Here is a 20,390-nt window from a genome sequence, read left to right as displayed (position 1 = left end):
TTTTGGTGAGGGACCTTATCAAAGGCTTTCTGGAAATCTAAGTACACTATGTCCACCGGATCCCCCTTGTCCACGTTTGTTTACCCCTTTGAAGAACTCTAATAGATTAGTAAGACACAATTACCCTTTACAGAAACCATGTTGACTTTCGCCCAACAATTTATGTTCTTCTATGCGTCTGACAATTTTATTCTCTACTATTTTTGCAACTAATTTCCCCGGTACTGACGTTAGACTTACCCATCTGTAATTGCCAGGATCACCTCTAGAGCCCTTTTAAAATATCTTCCAGTCACTGGGTACAGAAGCCAATTTAAAAGATAGATTACAAACCATAGTTAATAGTTCCGCAACTTCACATTTGAGTTCTTTCAGAACTCTTGGGTGAACGCCATCTGGTCCTGGTTACTTGTTACTGTTAAATTTGTCAGTTAATTCCAAAATCTCCTCTAGTGAGACCTCAGTCTATGACAATTCCTCCAATTTATCACCTACAAAAGCTGGTTCGGGTTTGGGAATCTCCCTAACGTCCTCAGCCATGAAGACTGAATCAAAGAATCCATTTAGTTTCTCTGCAATGACTTTATCGTCTTTAAGAGCTCCTTTGGTATCTCGATCGTCCAGGGACCCCACTGGTTGCTTAGCAGGCTTTCTGCTTCTGATGTACTTAAAAAAACATTATGTTATTACCTTTTGAGTTTTTGGCTAGCCGTTCTTCAAACGCCTCTTTGGCTTTTCTTATTACATTTTTACACTTAATTAGGCAGTGTTTATGTTCCTTTCTATTTACCTCACTAGGATTTGACTTCCACTTTTTAAAAAGATGCCTTTTTATCTCTCACTGCTTCTTTTACATGGTGGTTAACCAATGGTGGCTCTTTTTTAGTTCTTTTACTGTTTTTTTTAATTTGGGGTATACATTTAAGTTGGACCTCTATTACGGTGTCTTTGAAAAGCATCCATGCAGCTTGCAGGGATTTCACTCTAGTCACTATACCTTTTAATTTCTGTTTAACTAATCCCCTCATTTTTGCATAGTTCTCCCTTCTGAAATTAAATGCCAGAGTGTTGGGCTGTTGACATGTTCTTCCCTCCACAGGGATGTTAAATGTTATTATATTATGGTCACTATTTCCAAGCAGTCCTCTTACAGTTACCTCTTGGACCAGCTCCTGCGCTCCACTCAGGACTAAATCGAGAGTTGCCTCGCCCCTTCTGGGTTCCTGTACCAGCTGCTCCAAGAAGCAGTCATTTAAAGTATCAAGAAACTTTGTGTCTGCATTTCATCTTGAGGTGACATGTACCCAGTCAATATGGGGATAATTGAAATCCTCCACTATTATTGAGTTCTTTGTTTTGATAGGCTCTCTAATTTCCCTTAGCATTTCATCGTCACTATCATTGTCCTGGTCAGGTGGTTGATAATAGATCCCTACTGTTATATTTTTATTAAAGCATGAAATTACTATCCACGGAGATTCTATGGAACATGTGGATTCATTTAAGATTTTTACTTCATTTGATTCTACATTTTCTTTCACATATAGTGCCACTCCCCTCCTCTCCCCCCCACACAACCTGTTCTGTCCTTCGAATATATTTTGCACCCCGGAATGGTTGTCCCCCATTGATTGTCCTCACTCCACCAGGTTTCACAAGGCACTCTAGTTCACCCATATTATTTGGACCTCTAGTATTTATATACAAGCACTTTAAAAAATTATCACTGTTTATTTGTCTGCCCTTTTCTGATGTGTTGGATTCTTCTTTATGTGAATGTTTCTTGTCTGATCTGGCCCCTAGATTATCCTCTTCCATCCTCTCCTCCTGACTAAAACCTACAGAATCTCAATCAATAGACTCTCCCCTAAGAGAAATCTCTGTCCGATCCACATGCTCCTCTGCAGCAGTCGGCTTTCCCTCATCTCTTAGTTTAAAAACTGCTCTGCAACCTTTTTAATGTTTAGTGCCAGCAGTCTGGTTCCACTTTGGCTTAGGTGGAGCCCATCTCTCCTGTATAGGCTCTCCCTATCCCAAAAGTTTCCTCAGTACCTAATGAATCTAAAACCCTCCTTTCTACACCATTGTCTCATCCACGGATTGAGACTCTGAAGCTCTGCCTGCCTACCTGGCCCTGCGCAGGGAACTGGGAGCATTTCTGAGAATGCCACCACAGAGGTCCTGTATTTCAGTCTCTTCTCTAGCAGCCTAAATTTGGCCTCCAGGATGCCTCTCCTACCCTATGTCATTGCTATCTACATGTACCACGACCACCAGCTCCTCCCCAGCACTACACATAAGTCTATCTAGATGCCTCGAGAGATCCACAATCTTCGCACCAGGCAGGCAAGTCAGCATACGGTTCTCCCAGTCATCACAAACCCAGCTGTCTATGTTTCTAATGATCGAATCTCCCATTACTAACACCTGCCTTTTCCTAGTGACTGGAGTTCCCTCCCCCAGAGAAGTAACCTCAGTGTGAGAGGCAACCCCAGCACCATCTGGAAGGAGAGTCTCAACTATGGGAAGGTTTCCCTCTGATCCCATGGACTCCTCTACTTCCCTGGACCTTTCATCCTCCTCAACAGCCCAGGGGCTGTCTGAGCGGAGGTGGCACAATTCTACAGTGTCCCGGAAAGCCTCATCAGCATACCTCTCTGCCTCCCTTAGCTCACCCTGGTCTCCAAAGCCCATACGCAGCCTCTGAGTGCCAGGAGCTCATTGCATCGAATGCACACACACACCACCCCGCACAGGGCAGGTAATCATACATGCTGCACTCAGCGCAATAAACTGGGTAGCCCCCACTCTGCTGCTGGGCTTCTGCCTGCATTCTCTCCTACAGCCACCTATTTAATAAAAGATATTGTTCAAATCAAGAAGTTTTGAATATAGTTTAGTTTACAGGTTTTAAAGAACAGCAAGTGAACCTTCCCCCTTCCCACTCCCCTTCCAAACTCCCCGTTAGCAGCCCTGGTCGCAAAGCTCCCTGGTCGCTTGCTCACTGCTTTTGTAAAGCCCTGGCCTTCTTGACAGCCCCGCCCACTGACTAAGACTCAGCCAATTAACAGAGCCTTCTAGCTTTCAAACCTTACTTTGAAGCTCACAGCTTCCAACTGCCAGCCACAGCACGCAGTCCTTCAAACAAACAGACAGACAGACAGAAGCGGGATAGATGGTTCAGGAAAGGAGGATAAGTGGACTGATTGTGGACTGGTAATCTGACCTTGTGTGCACCTTCAAAAGGGGCACTTAGGACCTGGAGGGGGCTTAGACTATCCCTGGCCCTGCCCAGGAGGCGGGCGTGATGGCCTACACCGACTACATCTATTCTTCCTGCAGGAGAAGTCCTGCCTGGACCTAACGGGGAAAGACCGCTGCTGGGTGGTCTGTGGTTTGAAAGGCTTCCTTTGGGTCACCAGGGTATGCATGCTGAGAGACTTAATGGTGTTACAGGAATCCTTCAGGCTAAGCAATCTAGAGTTTGTCTGCTCAGCAAATAGGCCCTGGCCATCGAATGGGAGATCCTGAATAGTTTGCTGAACTTCTGGAGGGAGACCCGAGGATTGGAGCCAGATATTGCATCTCATTGTGATACCCGATGCCAAGGTACGCGCTGCCAAGTCCATGGCATCCAAAGAACTTTGGAGGGAAGCCCGGGCTACTATTCTGCCCTCCTCAGCAATGGCTCCCAGTTCAGCCCTAGACTCGGATGGAAGAAGCTCTTTGAACTTTTGGACTGCAGACCACTAGTTATAACTGTACCAGTTCAGGATCGCAAGCTGGCTAGCAATCCGGAGAAAGGCCCCCCATTGAATAAACCTGTCTCCCAAACAAATCAAGGCATCTCTTGATTTGGGCAAAGGCACCTGCTGACCCTGCCTCTCTTTTTCATTCACCACCTCCACAACAAGAGAATACGGAGGGGGATGAGTGAACAGATATTCGTACCCTTTAGTAGGGACAAAGGACTTCCGTTCGGGCCCTTTGGCCATAGGGGGGAATAAAGGCAGGCATTTGCCAAATAATTTTGGCATTAGACTGGATAGTCTTTAGCATGGGTAAGGCCACCCTAGAGGGACCCTCTGGTGCTAGGATGTCCAACACAGGGTCCTTTTCCTCTATCACCTCCTCCACCTGGATGTACATATTTAGGGCCACCCTTTGGAGGAGTTCCTGCAGGACCATGTAGTCCATGGGTGGTAGACGGGATGTGGAGTTACCTGCCACCGCCTCGTCAGGAGAGGACGAGGAAGACACCACAGGCAGGACTGGTTCCGTGGCAGCCTCTGGCTCCTCCGGGATCAGCTCATCCCGAGCCCCAGCTGTAGCCTCCACTGGAGGTGGGGTTAGATCCAGGTTTTGCGAGGGATCCTGAGGCAGGCAGCTGATGGTTGCTTCCGGAAGGCAAGACGCTGAACGGGACAGTGAGGGAGCGCCAGGGGGGCCCCACATTGGGCCTGATGGTACACCCAAGTGGTCCAGAATTGCCACTAGGGTTACCAGTGGGGCAAAGAAGCATCCTGTCTAAGACTTCCCGGCCCAGATCTGGGCACTTCCGATGCCCACAATGCTCTGCCTGACCTGAAGGAGGTGGACCTTGAGCGGGATGGCCTAGGGGGAAGCAGTGCGGGACTGCCCCATGGCAGCTTCCTCCTTCTTGAACAGGCAGGATGAGTGCCGTGGGGAATAACAAGGGTCGGACAGTGACCGGCAGTGTCGGTGTGGGGAAAGGCGACGAAATGCGGAGCGATGCCATAGAGTGCAGCAGTGCCGAGATAGGATGCAGTGCCATGACAGAGCGGTATCACGACCGAGGCCCTTGCTGAAGCAGGGACCATTATCCGGAATGGGATCTGGAATGGCACCACGAATGGGACTGGTGCCATGCTGGGGAGTGTGTCATGTCAGGGAGCGGTGCCGTGTCGGGGAGCAACGACTAAGAAGTGCAGTCTGAGGTTGATGCGAGTGGCACCACGAGGTCACAGACTGGGATCCAGACCTTGAGCAGGACCACAACCTATCAGTCGACGACCACCTCAAGCAGGAACGGCTCTGAGGGTCAGGGTTGCCAGACCAGTCCCGCGAGTCAGACCTTTGCCATGAGTCAGACTGGAGTGCGGCATATGTACGGCACCAGGACTCAGAGCGACACAGAGATCCTGCTTGGGGGCAGACGGCCCAGACATAGCTGATTTGTCTCTTGAAGATGCTGGGCCTCAGGGTAGTGGAGATCCCAAGACTGGAGACTTGGGCGCCATAATTTCTATAAGCCCCCTAGCGGCCTCAAGTGTCCAGTGTGGAGGGTAACATGACCTCCTCCACCTGCAGCCACAGGGAGTCCAGGAGCACAGGGCTTCCTGGGGAGACAGGGGGGGGCCCATGGGGGTTGAGCCCAACAGGAAGGTCTGTAGGCCCATGCTCCCCAGCATGCCCTGCCGAGGCTGCAGTTTCTGAATCAGGCCGTTGTGGAGGCTTGTCCTGCTTCTTGTGGGCAGCTGGCGAGTGGGAGCGGTGCTGAGGGGAACGCTTCTGGGTCCTGGGAGACCGCTGACCCTTGGGAGGGTGTGCCAAGTCCTTTTTTGGTGCCACGGACGACACTGCCAGAGGAGTGCTCTGCACTAAGGTGTTCAGGGCCAGGTCCTGCTGCAGACGGAGCAGTTGTTTTAAACTAATGTCCCTCTTCTCTAGTGTGAGGCTTGAAGGCCGTGCAGATCTGCCTGATGGGCTTCTCCCAGATACCGGAGATAGGAGTCATTGGGGTTGCCCATGGGCATAGGCTTGGCACAAAAGCTGCAGAGTTTGAAGCCCTGGAACAGCATGCCCCAGAGCCCTGCGGGGCACTCGTTGAAGGGGAAAACTCCCCAACCACTAAAGACTACAATCAACCACTATAAAAGAATGATTAACTAACAATGGGTAACCATACACAAAGATAAGCAGAAGACCTAGGGATTAGTGGAGCACTTGCAAGCAAGAGACCACTGTTCCAACAACTATCACTGGCAGTAAGAAGGGGTGTTGGCCCAGCAGGGTCGTATATAAAGCACTATACCAGCGCCACTCCAGGGGCTCCACAGCCGGCCCAACAGGTAGCTGCTAGGGAAAAGTTTCCAACAGCCATGCGCACACACCTAACTGGAATTGATATAAGCACTCAAAGAACTACTGACATGCTTCGAGATGAGAGTCACTGTGGGTGCTCCACTCCAGGTGCTGCTGTGCCCCTGCGCCTTCACTCAGAGATTGTTACAGCAGTACTCTCGCGGTGCCTACTTCACGTGCCGAATGTGCCTCAATAATAAGTGCATGCGGTCAAGGCTCCTCAGTTCCTTCTCTACAATGGAAAATCGCTCCAAACTCTGAAGTAGAGGGGAGAAGGGTGGGTAGTGGAGCACCCACAGGGACAATCATCAACCTCCTCTTCTTTGAAAAAGATGTCCCTGCGAGTGCTCCACTCCAGGTGACTGAAAAGCAGTATCTCTTAAGGAGGTAGGAACTTCAGATCCGGTAAGAAAGCTGTAGACAGCACAGCTTGGCCATGTGTGCTCCCCAGCCCGTGAGGGAAGCATCTGTGGTAATAATAACAGAGGGGGACTCCTATATGAACAGAACTCCGGAACAGAGGCTGTGTGGAAGAGTCCACCATGTGAGTGAGTCCTTGACTTTGGTAGGTATGGATAGAAGTCTGTTTAGGCTGTGCATAGGCTGTAGACAGTGGTCATCCAACTCTGCAGGCACCACATGTAGAGGCATGCATTCTTGACCACAAAAGTGCAAGAGGCCACATGGCCGAGAAGTTGCAGACAGTCCCAGACAGTGACCTGCGGGCTGTTTTGCAACTTGGTGACAAGATTCTTTATGGTGTTGAATCTGTTGGATGGGAGAGATGCAAGTCCAGTTGTGGAATTGAGGTGAGTGCCTGTGAACTCTAGACATTGAGTAGAAGTAAATGTGGATTTGGTTTTGTTTATTTGTAGGCACAGACCCTGGAAGAAGTCGATGGTTATCGGTGTGGCTTGGATGGCCTCCTCAAGAGTCTGTGCCTTGAGCAGGCAATCATCCAGGAAAGAAAAAATTATGACTTTTTTCCATAGGTGTGCCGTTGCCACCGCGAGAATCTTGGAAGAGACGCGGGGTGCTGTTGAGAGGTCAAAACGCAGAACCCTGTACTGGTAGTGATTTGAGCCCACAACAAATCTAAGAAAATGCCTGTGGGCTGGGCATATAGTTACATAAAAATAAGCATCCTGCAGGTCGAGGGCTGAAAACCAATCTCCCTGCTCCAGCGCTGGAATTATGGTTGTGAGGGTAACCATTTTGAATTTTTGCCTTTTGATGAACTCGTTGAATCGCCTGAGATCAAGGATGGGTCGCCATCCCCCACTTTTCTTTTCTGTCAAAAAGTAGTGGGAATAAAAACTCTTTCCCCTGTGCTGACCGGGCACCGTCTCGACTGCTCCTATTTTAGATAATGATGAACCTCTTGGTGGAGCAAGTGGTCATGAGGGGGTCCCTGAAGAGGGATGGGATGAGGGTAGGTATGGATAGGAAGGGGATGGAATAGCCCAATCGGATAACCTCTAGGGCCCATCTATCCATAGTGAGGGCTCGCCAGTTGCAGTAGAATGGGAGTAAATGATGACCAAAAAGTTTGATGGGAAGTATAAGCACTGGAGTGCGTGGGAGCTCTTCTGTACCCTTGACCAATGCTTCAAATCTGTTTATTAGATGGAGGGGGTTGGGATGGTGCCGATATTGTGGGGCATCGTTGTTGATGCCTGGGATTCTGGGGGTGTTGCTGTTGATAGTCATATGGCCTCTGTTACTGCTATGTAGGCCAGATATTGTGGGCACTCGTAAGGTTGATACAGTAACTCCCCACTTAACATCCTCTCACTTAACATTGTTTCAATCTTACGTCCCCGCTCAATTACAGAACATGCTCCATTTAAAGCTGTGCAATGCTTCGCTATAACGTCATTTGGCTGCCTGCTTTGTCCACAGCTGGCAGCCCTCCGTATTAGCTCCCCATAATGCTTCCCGCCCGCCAGCAGACCCCGCAGATCAGCACCTTGCCCCTCCTCCCGCCGACTCCCACGGCAATCAGCTGGCTTGCAGCATTCAGGAGGGAAAGGGGAAGAGCGAGGACTCAGTGTGCAGGGTCTCCCCTCCCTCTCCTGCCTCCTGCCCGTGGCAGAGTCTGCGTTTCTCCCTCCTCCCTCCCTCCTGCCCCCTGAACGTCACAAACCAGCTGATTGCTGCGGGCAGGAGGGAGGGGAGGGAGAAGCGAGAATGTGGCGTGTGGAGTAAAAGGGAAGGAAGGAGGAAGAAGAGGCAGGTTAAGAGTGAGGGCTTGGGGGAAGAGGCGGCGTGGGCGGGCCGAGGGTTGAGCCCCCGCCCCTGGTGCCTGCAGAGTAGGAGAAGCTGCCGCTGCTGCTGCGCAATGTGCTTCTCCTAGCCTACAGCACCTTCAGCCTCAATGCCTGCCTCATTGTCTCCAGTGCCAGTGGGCTGTGCCTGTGTGAGGTAAGGCGGGGGCACTTCCCAACTATAGTACTGTACTGTATGACAAAAAAAATTTCCCTGGAACCTAACCCCCGCCCCACCCGCCATTTACATTCATTCTTATGAGGAAATTGGATTCATTTAACATTGTTTCACTTAAAGTCACATTTTTCAGGAATATAACTACAACGTTACGTGAGTAGTTACTATACCTGTATGGTCTTCTTCTAGGTGCCGATGTTTGGATGCCTAGTGATCTGAGCGTCACTCATGGTGTGTAGCACCTTGTTGGTTTTTGCTGCAAATAACTTCTTGCCATCGAAGGGTGTTCTGTATATTGCATGGGAAAGAAGAGGTAAACCACGAAGCCCAATGCATCACTATGGTAATCGCGGTGGAACTGGCAACTGTGTCTGCAGCACAGAGAGCAGTTCCGTGCAAGAAATAATCTGCCCTTCAGAGACTACTGTTTTGAATTGTTGTCTCTTGTCCTCTGGGATGTAATTAAAAAAGTCCATGAGTTTCCCAAAATTTCTGTGATCATATTTGGCTGATAGGGCTGCACGGTTTGCCACTCTAAATTGTAGCGTGGATGATACATAAACTTTGCAGCCGAGTAGGTCCATTCTTTTGCTGTCCTTGTCAGAGGGAGTGGACTGGAAATGCTGCTGTTTATTCTTTTGGTTGGCTGCTTCTACTACCAGTGAATTTGGTACTGGGTGAATGAAAAGGAATTCTGGCCCCCTGGAGGGGACACAGAATTCCACTCTACCCTTTTGCAGGTAGGGAGTATGGTGGCTGGGGTTTGCCAGATATTCTTGGCAGGGTCCATAATGGCTCCAGTAACAGGTAGGGCAACCCTGGAGGAGGCTGAAGGTTGTAATATGTCAGTCAGCTCATGCTGAGTCTCTGACGCTTCCTCCAGAGTGATCTTGAGCTCATTAGCCACTCTTTTGAAGAGGTCCTGAAAATGAGTAAAATCATCCAATGTTGTTGGGGGTGGGGGCATGACAGCCTCTTCTGATGAGGTGGGTGAATTACTATTATTTGGAGAGGGTTCAGGTGCCTCCTCATCTGCATGCACCATTGCAGGTTGCTCCTGTCTGTCTGTCGCAGAAGTGTGGACAGGTACAGGAGGAGATCTAATGTCGCCTCCGTGTGGGCTATACCAGCTACTGATGTGCCTGCTGTATGACCCTCATGGGTTCCAATAATGCCATTGTCCAGGGAAGGGCATGGGTGGTTCCATCCACAGGTGTCCATACCAGGGTGGTAAGTCTTTGGAATATGAACCCCTTGGTCTCCTTGGTCCCATGCTAGCAAGAGTGTGAAGGGGAAAGGAATGGTATGGGGAAAAAACTCCCTCCAATTAATTGTCCTCATCACTAGAAAAGTGAGAGGAAATAAGGGATATCTGTCAGTGCCGTGCCTATGGTCCTAGTGAGAGACCAGTACCAAGTAATGGGGAATCTGGAGCTGGGGAGATTAGCAAATTGCTGGAATGAATAAATTGTGGTGCCAAGATAGAAGGAGCCCAATATATAGCGCTGGGTGCGGCGGCAGTGCCGTAAATTTGGCCGGTGCCGACTGGCACGGTGCCATATGAGGAATCATAGGTGGTTGAGGTGTCAGTGCCAGGACAGCAACTGACTCAGCTGAATAGGCACTGGGTCCTTTGTGGTGCTGTGCTGCACTATATTAGAAGAGGCAGACAACTTGAAGCCTGTAGCCTCAGCACCAGAGCGGTACGTACTGGCAGCAGCTGGGGTACAGATGGTGCAGGAGGTGCCTGGAGTAACGTATGTGATGAGCCGCGGAGCAGTCAGCACCAACAAGACAGACCTGATTGGAGACCATTTGGATACCAGCTGGTCTCTGTGAGGTGGTGAAGCTGGCCGTTTTTCTGTTGTTTTCTTGTCCTTGGTGAACTTAGGAGGTCTTTGTATCAAGTAGGACTCCTGACCTAGGTCAGAGGCAGGTCTGAGGGACTTCTCCATTAGAATTAACTTGAGTCTCAGGTCTCTGTCCTTTTGTGCCCTAGCCTTCAGTTTACTGCAGAGAGAACATATTTGGGGGATGTGGGACACCCCCAAAAAGCGAACACATTGAGAATGGCCATCAGAGATAGGGATGGCCTTTCTGCATGTAGTGCATCTCTTAAAACCTGATAAGCCAGGCATAGTATAAACTGTCTAACTGACAGAAAAAAACTGGGAAGGGGGAAATGAAACATCTGACTAAAAAACCAAACTAGATAAACTGTATAAACAACTATCTATCTGTCTAAAGCGAGAAATAATTGAGCGAGACGGCTGAGCTCTGTCTCAGGCTGGGGACGCTAGAGAAGGACCCGAGGAGCCCGGGCCGCCCATGTGCGCTACTGAAGCACATTCAGCATGTGAGGCAGTCATCGCGCATGCGTGGCCTGTATGAGTACTGCTGTAAAAATCTCCAAGCGAAGGCACAGGAGTGCACCAACACCTGGAATGGAACATCCACAGGGACATCTCTCGAAGAACATTTCGTTCTGTAAGAAAGTTTCAGACACATTAACTTCTTAGAGCTGAGGTCGAAGGAAGCAGAACACAAAAATCGACCCAAATAAGGTTGGAAGATGCAATTTTGAGGGATTTAAAAAGCCTAAATGCTCCCTTAGTGACTCTTGCCAAAGGAAGATGACTTGCACAACCATTCAAGATGGAAGCCTGCTTCATTCTACATGCCACCATTGCTACATCATAGCCATGTGATGCTGCTCACTACTTAGCTGCCTTAATTTCATTTCTTCTAGGTAAATTCTAGGGAGGTCTCTTAGCTCAAACCCCTTCATATTTGTAGAATATCTCCTGCTACTACTTAAGTCAGATAATTATCTCATAGTCTCACAGCATATTCAATTAAAATTATAGAGTACTCTGGTCTTGCAAATATATTCATAAAATAATAATTTTTAAAAATTAGGCTTGGTTTTTCTTTTTCAAGATCTTAAATCAAGATGGTTCATATTAAAGATTCTCCGAAGACTTGGGATCTGTATCCAAAATGTAAAGACATTTTCCGTCTACCTAAATCAAACAAGGCTGCTGATACACAGCACAATACTGTGCTGCCCAGAGCATCATGAAAGGCGCTCTGTACACGCTAACACAAACGTTACCTGTTTCTGAGGTATCCCCTGCTTTCTCCAACTTTTCTCCCTGTTCCTCCTCCGATACATTAGACAGTTGTCTTTTCACCTCTTTGTTTGAACTTCCTCCAGATGTTACACTTGCCACAGATATCAATGGAATGGCCTGGCTCTCCTGAGGGAAATGAGAGATTAAGATTTACACAGATTCACATGTGTACACAGTTTCCTGTGTCTTGCTGCGCTGCATATGGAGCAGATTATAGGTTAGGATCTTTAAAAAGGGTGAGATAACTGTAGTCTCTTTGAATAACACATCCAAAGCAGGAAAGCCCAATGTCATCTTTGTGCAGCAAAACCTAGGTTCACAGGTACTCTGCCGCCAACGTAACATCATTAGTCAGGCATACCTCTTCTTTCTTATACTTTTCTCAATCTCACCTTACACACAATATATTTGTACTCTCTCTGATGGGGTGTAGCGGGCATTTGATGCCCCCTGCTGGAGGCGCTACCACCTTGGCACACCCCATCCAAAGGTGGGGCTGGGGTCATGGGGGGGGGTGCAGGAGTCAGGGGAAAGGGCTGGGGAGAGTGTGAAAGGTGTGCAGGAGTCAGGGCAGAGTGCTGGGGTCATGGTGGTGCTCCCAGCCCCCTACCCTGAGCATCTCACAGTAGGAGACTGGAGAGGGTATACCCTAATTCCACTACCTTCCCCAAAACCCCACCCCTGCCTCTTCTCCACCTCCTCCCCCCTCCCCATGCCAGCAAACAGCTGATCGGCGGCAGGGAGAGGGAGAGAAGAGGGAACACAGCATGCTGGGGGAAGAAGTAGGGGAGAGGGGAGCTTGGATGCCAGCAGAGCTCGCCCTCCTGCAGCAGGAGAGAGCCCCAGGAGCCAGCAGCACCAAGCTTCTGCCTCCAGAAGAGAGTGGGCGGAGGAGAAGAGCAGCCAGGCCGGGGCCCCTTCGGAGCATGGGACCGATGCCATGGTGCTACTGGTGCCATGGTAAATCTGGTACTGCCTCCAGTGGCTAGAAGGGCCAGGTGCATGCCAAAGCTAATCAGGTCCCAGCAGGCTAGACAAAAACTAAAATTAGAGTGAGCTTGCTGTGTGAGACACTCCACTGGTTCAGGCTAACCTGTGACAGTCCCATTAGCTCTGCAGAGCCTCTGAATTTAGGAGAGAGAGATTCTAACTCATACGAGCAAAACTGTCAGCTAACTTCCAATTATTTAATCTTTGCTACTGGTGATAAAGGAAGAGACAGCAAGAGCACTACCTGAGATTCTGTAATGTTAGCACTTAGAGAAATTTTAAGATTGCACACTGAGCAAATCTGCTATGGAAACAAAAACAGGAGAGATGAGAAAAGGAGTCCCCAAAGTCACTTTTCTAACCACACAGATTCAACTGAGCATTGTGCATCATTCCTTTTACACACACACACACACACACACACACACACACACAAACTTCACAGTTACTGCCTGGAATAATAGTTACAAGCTATGCCAAGAAATAACAACAATAGTACACACACTATATTATAGGTCTGCAACATGCAGTGAGCTCAGGCATAGAATCATAGAATATCAGGGTTGGAAGGGACTTCAGGAGGTCATCTAGTCCAACCCCCTGCTCGAAGCAGGACTAATCCCCAGATAGATTTTTGCCCCAGATCCCTCTATGGCCCTCTCAAAGACTGAACTCACAACCCTGGGTTTAGCAGGCCAATGCTCAAACCACTGAGCTATCCCTCCCCCATATAACCATATTAAAAGAATGCACATATTCCCAGGACATAGTATAACAGCCTGCTCATTTAAATGATTACAGGGAGGTGTGGACATCGATTAATAATGCTTTTCATTTTAAAGAAGCCATATGTGACGCTGCACTCCATAATGTTTTATGGAAATATGCTTATGAGTGTAAATATGATGCAACTGGAATGCGCTATATGCAAAAGGTCTCTGGTAAACTTATAATCTATGGAGTGTGTTCATCCTATTTGTATGTATGTATCCTTCTTGTATCTGACACTAGAAATATAAAGTATAACTCTGAGGTACTATTGTAATTATGCAAAGTGTGGGCCACTTATGATCGTTTAGAATCTTGATGGCTCCCATTGACTAGGACAATTGGTTGTAAATGGCTCTGTTTACTTGCAGGCCTTCCTGTGTTTGTGTAAGCCAACCCAGGCAGAATGGTGGAATTCATCTTAAACCTGCTGCTTTTCCATTTAGAAAGAGGGGTGGGGATCCAGAGAGACAAAAGATTCCAGCCTTGTACCAAAGCAATAAAAGGGGGTGGAGCAGAAGAAGGCAGCGGCCGTCATGAGAACACCTCTGCTTTTCACCTAAGATGCCTGCTGGAACTAACAAGGACTGTACTTGGGAAAGGATTGGGCCCAGACTAGGAAGGAGTCTAGTCTGTGAAAGAAGCTTATTGGAATATCTTTAAGGGTGAGATTTACCTTAAACAGTTTCTTAATGTATTAGGCTCAGACTGACGTGTTTTGTTTTATTTTAGTTGGTAACTTACTTTGTTCTGTCTGTTATTACTTGAAGCCTCTTAAATCCTACTTTTTAAACTTAATAAAATCACTCTTGTTTATTAATTAACCCAGAGTAAGTGATTAATACCTGGGGTAGCAAACAGCTGTGCATCTCTCTCTATCAGTGTTATAGAGGGCGGACAATTTATGAGTTTACTCTATATAAGCTTTATACAGAGTAAAACAGATTTATTTGGGGTTTGGGTGCTGGAGAAAGGTGACCTACTGACAAGTTTTTGGTTAAAGTCTGCAGCTTTGGGGGCATGGACCAGACCTGGGTCTGTGTTACAGCAGGCTTGCGTGTCTGACTCTACAAGGCAGGATTCTCGAGTACCAAGCAGGCAGGGAAAATGGTCTCAGAGGTAATTCCAGCATGTCAGGTGACAGTCCCAAGGGGGTCTGTGTAACCAAATCCATCACACCATACTATCATATATTTAGTAAGATCCCCAAGTTAATGAGAAAATGAGTCAATGCATATTCTGACCATGCTCTTCAGGGTCCAAGATAAACCACAAGGCAGACTTGAGTCGGGTGCAAAAGTCCACACAGAGTTTACTGAAGCAGGTTCTAACCGTTCCTGGGCAGGGGTTCCCTGCAACAGTCCAGTTAGGGCCTTGACAGGCCTGTCCTGGATAGCACAAACAGCCCAAGAGCCCTTTTTATGGTAAAGCAAAGAAACAGCTCCAAAAAACAATAGTCCTGTGCCAGACCTATGATCCTCCGGGGGGTTCTGGCAGACAGTCTCTGCAGAGGTTCTGAGCTGGTCCTTTCCTCAGGAACCAGCTCCTTGCTGGTCAGCCACCTACTGAGCTGTTCTCTTCCCTTTTAATTACCCCCTGCATCACCAGACAATGAGTGCAGGTGAGGCTGAGTGAGCCCATTGCAGCTCATTAACCCTTGCTCGCTCAGAGTGGGGTTAGTATGTCCTCATCAAACACACATACAGCCATGAAATGACACGCTTTCAAACCTCCATGTGGCAGTGTGACGACTCACCGGTGTGAGTCCTCCTGCTGGTCGCCCTGGGAATTAGGTCTTCCAGCCCAGAGCATCCTCTGCAGGCTGGTGTCTTGCCTTGCCGCTGGCCTCCGTGTCCCTCCCAGACCCCAGTGCCCCTTTATGTCAGGGTTCTACCGCCAGAAGTAACCCACAGTCTAGGTCTCCCCATCCAGAGGAACCCCCAATCCCCTATCCCCACCTTGCCTCAGTGGCTACTGCCAGCTACCATCTAGCCCCCGCTCACTGGGCGGACTGCAGTCTGTAAACCACTCATCACTGGCAAGGAGGGTTTGGACCTGCTGCCTTTCCTAACCCTGGGCTGTACCCCTACAACCCCAGTACCCTTCCCGGCCTTTAGCAAGGCCTGCAACCTGGGGGGTTTCCAGGCTGGAGCTCCCCAGCTCCTCTGGCCTTCCCTCAGCCCTGCTCCACTCTAGATATCCTGCTCAGCAACCAGGTAGCCAGGCCCTTCTCTCTCCACTGCTAGAGACAGACACTTTTTCAGTCTCTGGTCCTCAGCCCTCTTATAGGGCCAACTGTAGTCTGATTGGGGCGTGGACCCACCTGTGGCTGCTTCCCCCAATCAGCCCAGCTTTTTCCCTGCCACAGCCCTCTCCCAGGGCTGTTTTAAGCCCTTCAGGGCAGGAGCAGGGTGACTACCCGCTACACTCTATCACATCTTCAATCCCATTTTAAAATTCAAAATATATAATTCATATTCCAGAATAAGAATAAAATATATTACTTAAAGGAAAGTGCTTTTTAGTAACAGAGACATAAATATGCCCGAGAACTGCAACAACAGGAAGGAAAAGAATGGCTCAAGATAAGCCACCTCCCAGAAACATGTAAGAGTTGTTAAGAGACAACACCTGAACTATTAGCCTTCATGATTTTGCCTCCTATCCATCCCATCTACAGTCCTGGTTTGCACCAGGACAGGCAGAAGCATTGGCATATGGAAGAACAAGGGAGCTCTCGCAGAATTAAAAGGGACCCTGTCCGCAGAGATGGGGAGTAACTGTTTCAGGGGAGCCACGCTGAGACACAGGACCCCTCTGAGGATGTCTGAAGAAGTAGGCTTGCCTAGGTTTCCATCGGGATGGTAGGACTCTAGGTAAGAGAGATGTGTGCAGACAGTTTTAAAACTCCTTCTTCTCTTATGCTTTGTTCCTACTGCAAAAAACAAACAAACAATATTTTGATTTAAGATGGCTGTTTGTCACTGTTTCCCCAGTCACAGACTTCCAAAGGGAAGAACAGCAGGTGCACAAGATCAGTTGAATCTGCAGGGCAAGCACAGCTGCTACACAGGATACTATAGGCCAGAACCCAGTCCAGGAGGAGGAGAACAGATATTTCACCCCATTACAGGTGTGACCCTAAGAGCCACTTTGTGCCAGCTAGCAAAAGGCAAATAAAACACACTGCTGTCAGAATACTTGGCCAGACAGCATCTTGCAAGGTATCATACAAAAACTGATGACACACTGGTCATGGCTATCACTGCGTGATGTATGCACGGGTTGCGTATAAAGAGTTATGTATGTATGCCAGTAAGATGTTCTTAAAATATGCTGTGGAAGCATCTGATAAAACAAGTTTGTCCTTGTTTTGCCTGTTTCATCATTGTAAATTGAGCAAGGTGACACCAGAGATAGCATAAGTTCATTTGCATCTGAATCCACAGGAAAAGCAAACTGAGAGGAGGGCAAGGAAGACAGGATGGCGTCAGTTTCTTGGGGGACAAGTAATTGAGGAGAAAAAAAAAAACTTTATCTGGGGATATCCTTCAGAAGAATACATCTCAAAGGTTTACTGGACTATAAAAGGAAGGGGAGCGAGCCCCTTTGCTAATCGTCATTTAAATTGGACAAAAGAGGCCTGTGGTCTTGGAATCCATACAAGATGAATCCTTCAACCATCTGTGCTGAAGACACTGAGAACTGACTGTAGGTGAGAAAAGGACAGTTACCTGTTCCGTAACTGGCGTTCTTCGAGATGTGTTGTTCAGGTGTATTCCACTATAGATGTGCGTGCTCGCCACGTGCACCAGTGCCGGAAGTTTTTCCCTTAGCAGTATCAGCAGTGGGGGAGCACCGCTGCGACCCCTGGAGTGGCGTCGACACACTGCGCTATAAAGGGGGCTGTGCGCTCCCCCCACCCTCAGTTCCTTCTTCCCAGACAACTCCGATAGAGGGAAAGGAGGGCGGGGTGTGGAATACACCTGAGCAACACATCTCGAAGAACACCAGTTACGGAACAGGTAACTGTCCTTTCTTCTTCGAGTGACTGCTCGTGTGTATTCCACAATAGCTGACTCCAAGCTATATCTGATGGAGGAGGGTAGAAGTTTAAATGTAAAGTTTCAAGGGTTACCCGGGCGGAGCACCACCCTACCAAACCCGGCGTCATCCCTCGTTTGGGAGACGATCGCATAGTGCAATGAAAAGGTGTGGACAGAGGATCACGTAGCAGCCCTACAGATGTCCTGAATAGGGACATGAGCCACATAGGCCGCTGACGACTCCTGGGCTGTCGAATGTGCCTTCATAATAGGAGGCGGGGGAACCCCTGCCAGGTCGTAACAGGTGCGAATGCACAAGGTGATCCAGCGGGAGATCCGCTGGGTGGAGACCGGCCGTCCCCTCATACGCTCAGCCGAACCAATAAAAACCTCGGGGAACCTCCTAAATGACCTGGTTCTGTCCAGGTAAAAGGCCAGAGCTCTGCGCACGTCCAAGATGTGCCTGCGGCATTCCTCATTGGAGGAATGGGGTTTAGGACAGAGGATCGGGAGGAAAATATCCTGATCTATGTGAAAAGCCAAGACTACCTTCGGCAAAAAAGCAGGGTGAGGGCAGAGCTGAACCTTGTCCTTATGGAAGACCGTATACAGCGGTTCAGAAGTCAGGGCCCTGAGCTCCAAGACCCAGCAGGCTGAGGTGATGGCTACTAGGAATGCCTCCTTCCACGACAGGTGGGAACACGAGCACGTGACTAAAGGCTCAAACTGAGGCCCTGTGAGGCGGAAGAGCACCAGGTTCAGGTCCCAGAGCGGGACCGGGGGTCTGGCGTAAGGGAATGCCCAATCTAACCCTTTCAGAAACCAGGCCATCATGTGATCCGGGGGTGGAAAGTCGAAATGGCCACCAGGTGCCCCCTGATCAAGGCGGGCGCCAGTCCTTGGGTCCTAAGGGACAGAAGGTAGTCAAGAACAAGCTGGATAGACATGGAGGAGGGAGAGGAACCTCTATCCCTCACCCACACAGAGAACCTATACCATTTAGCCAGGTAGGTTCGATCTGTGGAGGACATTTCTCACATCCTCAGAACACCTGCCTTCCTCCTCATTTAACCATGGAGCAGACACGCTGTTAGGTGAAGCGCGGCTAGGTTGGAATGGAGAAGACGACCTTCCTCCTGGGAGAGGAGGTCCAGGAGGAGCGGCAGCCTGCACGGAGGGGCCACTAAGAGTTGCAGCAGAGACCCATACCAATGCTGACGGGCCCAATCCGAGGCTATGAGACTAACCCTCGCCCCATCTGACTTCACCTTCTGTAGGACCCTGCCAATTAAGTGGAAGGGCGGGAAGGCATACAACAGGGGCCACCGACCATGGGAGCAGGAACGCATCCAATATTGCCCCGTCGCCTCATCCTGCTCTGGAGCAGAATCGAGGACACTGGCGATTCTGGGCAGTGGTGAACAGGTCTACCTGGGGAGCACCCCATTGTAGGAAGATCAACCTGGCTACCTCCTTGTGCAGGGACCATTCATGCTGTTGGGAGAACACCCTGCTCAGGCGGTCTGCGAGCGTGTTGCTCTTGCCAGGCAGGTAAAAAGCCCACAGAAGTACGTTGTGGGCTATACAAAACTCCCACAGGAGTTGGGCTTCCTGGCGTAAGGCCCAGGAACGCATGCCCCCCCAATTGTTGACGTAATACTTGGCAGTCGTGTTGTCTGTAAGGACTCTGACCACCTTCCCCTGTATGTGCTGGCAAAATGCCACGGACGCCAGGCGTACAGCCCTGAGCTCCCTGACATTTATGTGCAGGGTCAGTTCCTCTGGTGACCACATGCCCTGGGTCCTGAAATCCCCCATGTGGGCTCCCCAGCCCAGGTCCGAGGCGTCCGACACTAGGTCTAGTGAGGGAGGGGGCTCTCGGAAGGGGATACTCTGGAGCATGTTGCTCGGGAGGGACCACCACTGGAGATCTGCCACCACCCTGGGCGGCACTGTGACAACCTTGCCCAGGCCGTCCCTGGCCTGGGAGTACCGAGAGGCCAGCCACAGCTGAAGGGACCTCATCCGAAGCCTGGCATGTGGCACCACATAGGTGCATGCTGCCATGTGGCCTAAGATTTGCAGGCACACCCATCCCGTGGTTACCGGAAAGGCCATGACCAAGGGGATGAGAGCTTTGAGCATCTCGAATCTGTCCCGTGGGAGGGAGGCCATGGCCACCCGGGAATCCAGCAGCGCCCCTATAAAGCTTATGCGCTGAATCAGGATTAATGTGGATTCTCCTTATTTACCAGTAGACCTACAGCTGCGCAGGTGTTTAGCAGGAAGCTCATGTGCTGCTGCACCAGAGACCGAAACTGGCCCTTGAGCAGCCAGTCATCAAGGCAGGGGCAGATTTGCAGCCCTTTTCTCCTGAGGTGGGCAGCCACCACTACCACACACTTTGTAAATACCCTGGGGGCAGTAGAGAGGCCAAAGGGGAGGACAGTAAACTGGAAATGGTCCTGAGCCACCATGAAACGGAGGAAATGCCTGTGACCCTCAAAAATGTGGATGTGAATGTACGCATCCTGGAGGTCCAGCACTGTAAACAAATCCCCTTGGTCTAGGGATGGAATAATAGAGGCCAGGGACACCATGCGGAATTTGGAATGAACCAAAAACTGGTTGAGATTCCGCAGGTCGAGGATGGGCCAAAGCCCGCCCTTCACCTTCGGGGTGAGGAAATACCTGGAGTAAAAACCCCTGCCCTGGTATTCCCGAGGTACCCTTTCCACTGCTCCCAAGGAGAGGAGGCGCTCTACCTTCTGGCGGAGGAGGGCATGTTCCGGGACCCCAGCCGGCTCCCCGGACAGGGGACAGTTGGGAGGGGTGGAAACAAACTGCAGTCTGTACCCTTGGGAGATGGTGCTGAGGACCCATTGGTCCGATGTTATACGGA

The 20,390-nt window shown here is 49.6% G+C and overlaps 1 protein-coding gene across 11 annotated transcripts in view; it reads right to left on the bottom strand.

The window, feature by feature from the left end:
* The window catches only part of PNPLA7 (patatin like phospholipase domain containing 7), a 387,559-nt gene that overhangs the window by 298,171 nt on the left and 68,998 nt on the right, over positions 1-20,390 (bottom strand). For all 11 annotated transcript variants that reach the window (XM_030535369.1, XM_030535370.1, XM_030535368.1 and 8 more), the window contains one exon: positions 11,666-11,810. In XM_030535369.1, the coding sequence (XP_030391229.1) occupies positions 11,666-11,810 (145 nt within the window). The remainder of the gene's footprint in view (positions 1-11,665; positions 11,811-20,390) is intronic.

Source organism: Gopherus evgoodei, chromosome 16, assembly GCF_007399415.2.
Source record: "Gopherus evgoodei ecotype Sinaloan lineage chromosome 16, rGopEvg1_v1.p, whole genome shotgun sequence".
In the NCBI taxonomy this organism is placed as follows: Eukaryota; Metazoa; Chordata; order Testudines; family Testudinidae; genus Gopherus; species Gopherus evgoodei.
The sequence above is the reverse complement of the archived record's forward strand: the minus strand, read 5'-3'. Positions and strand labels throughout refer to the sequence as shown.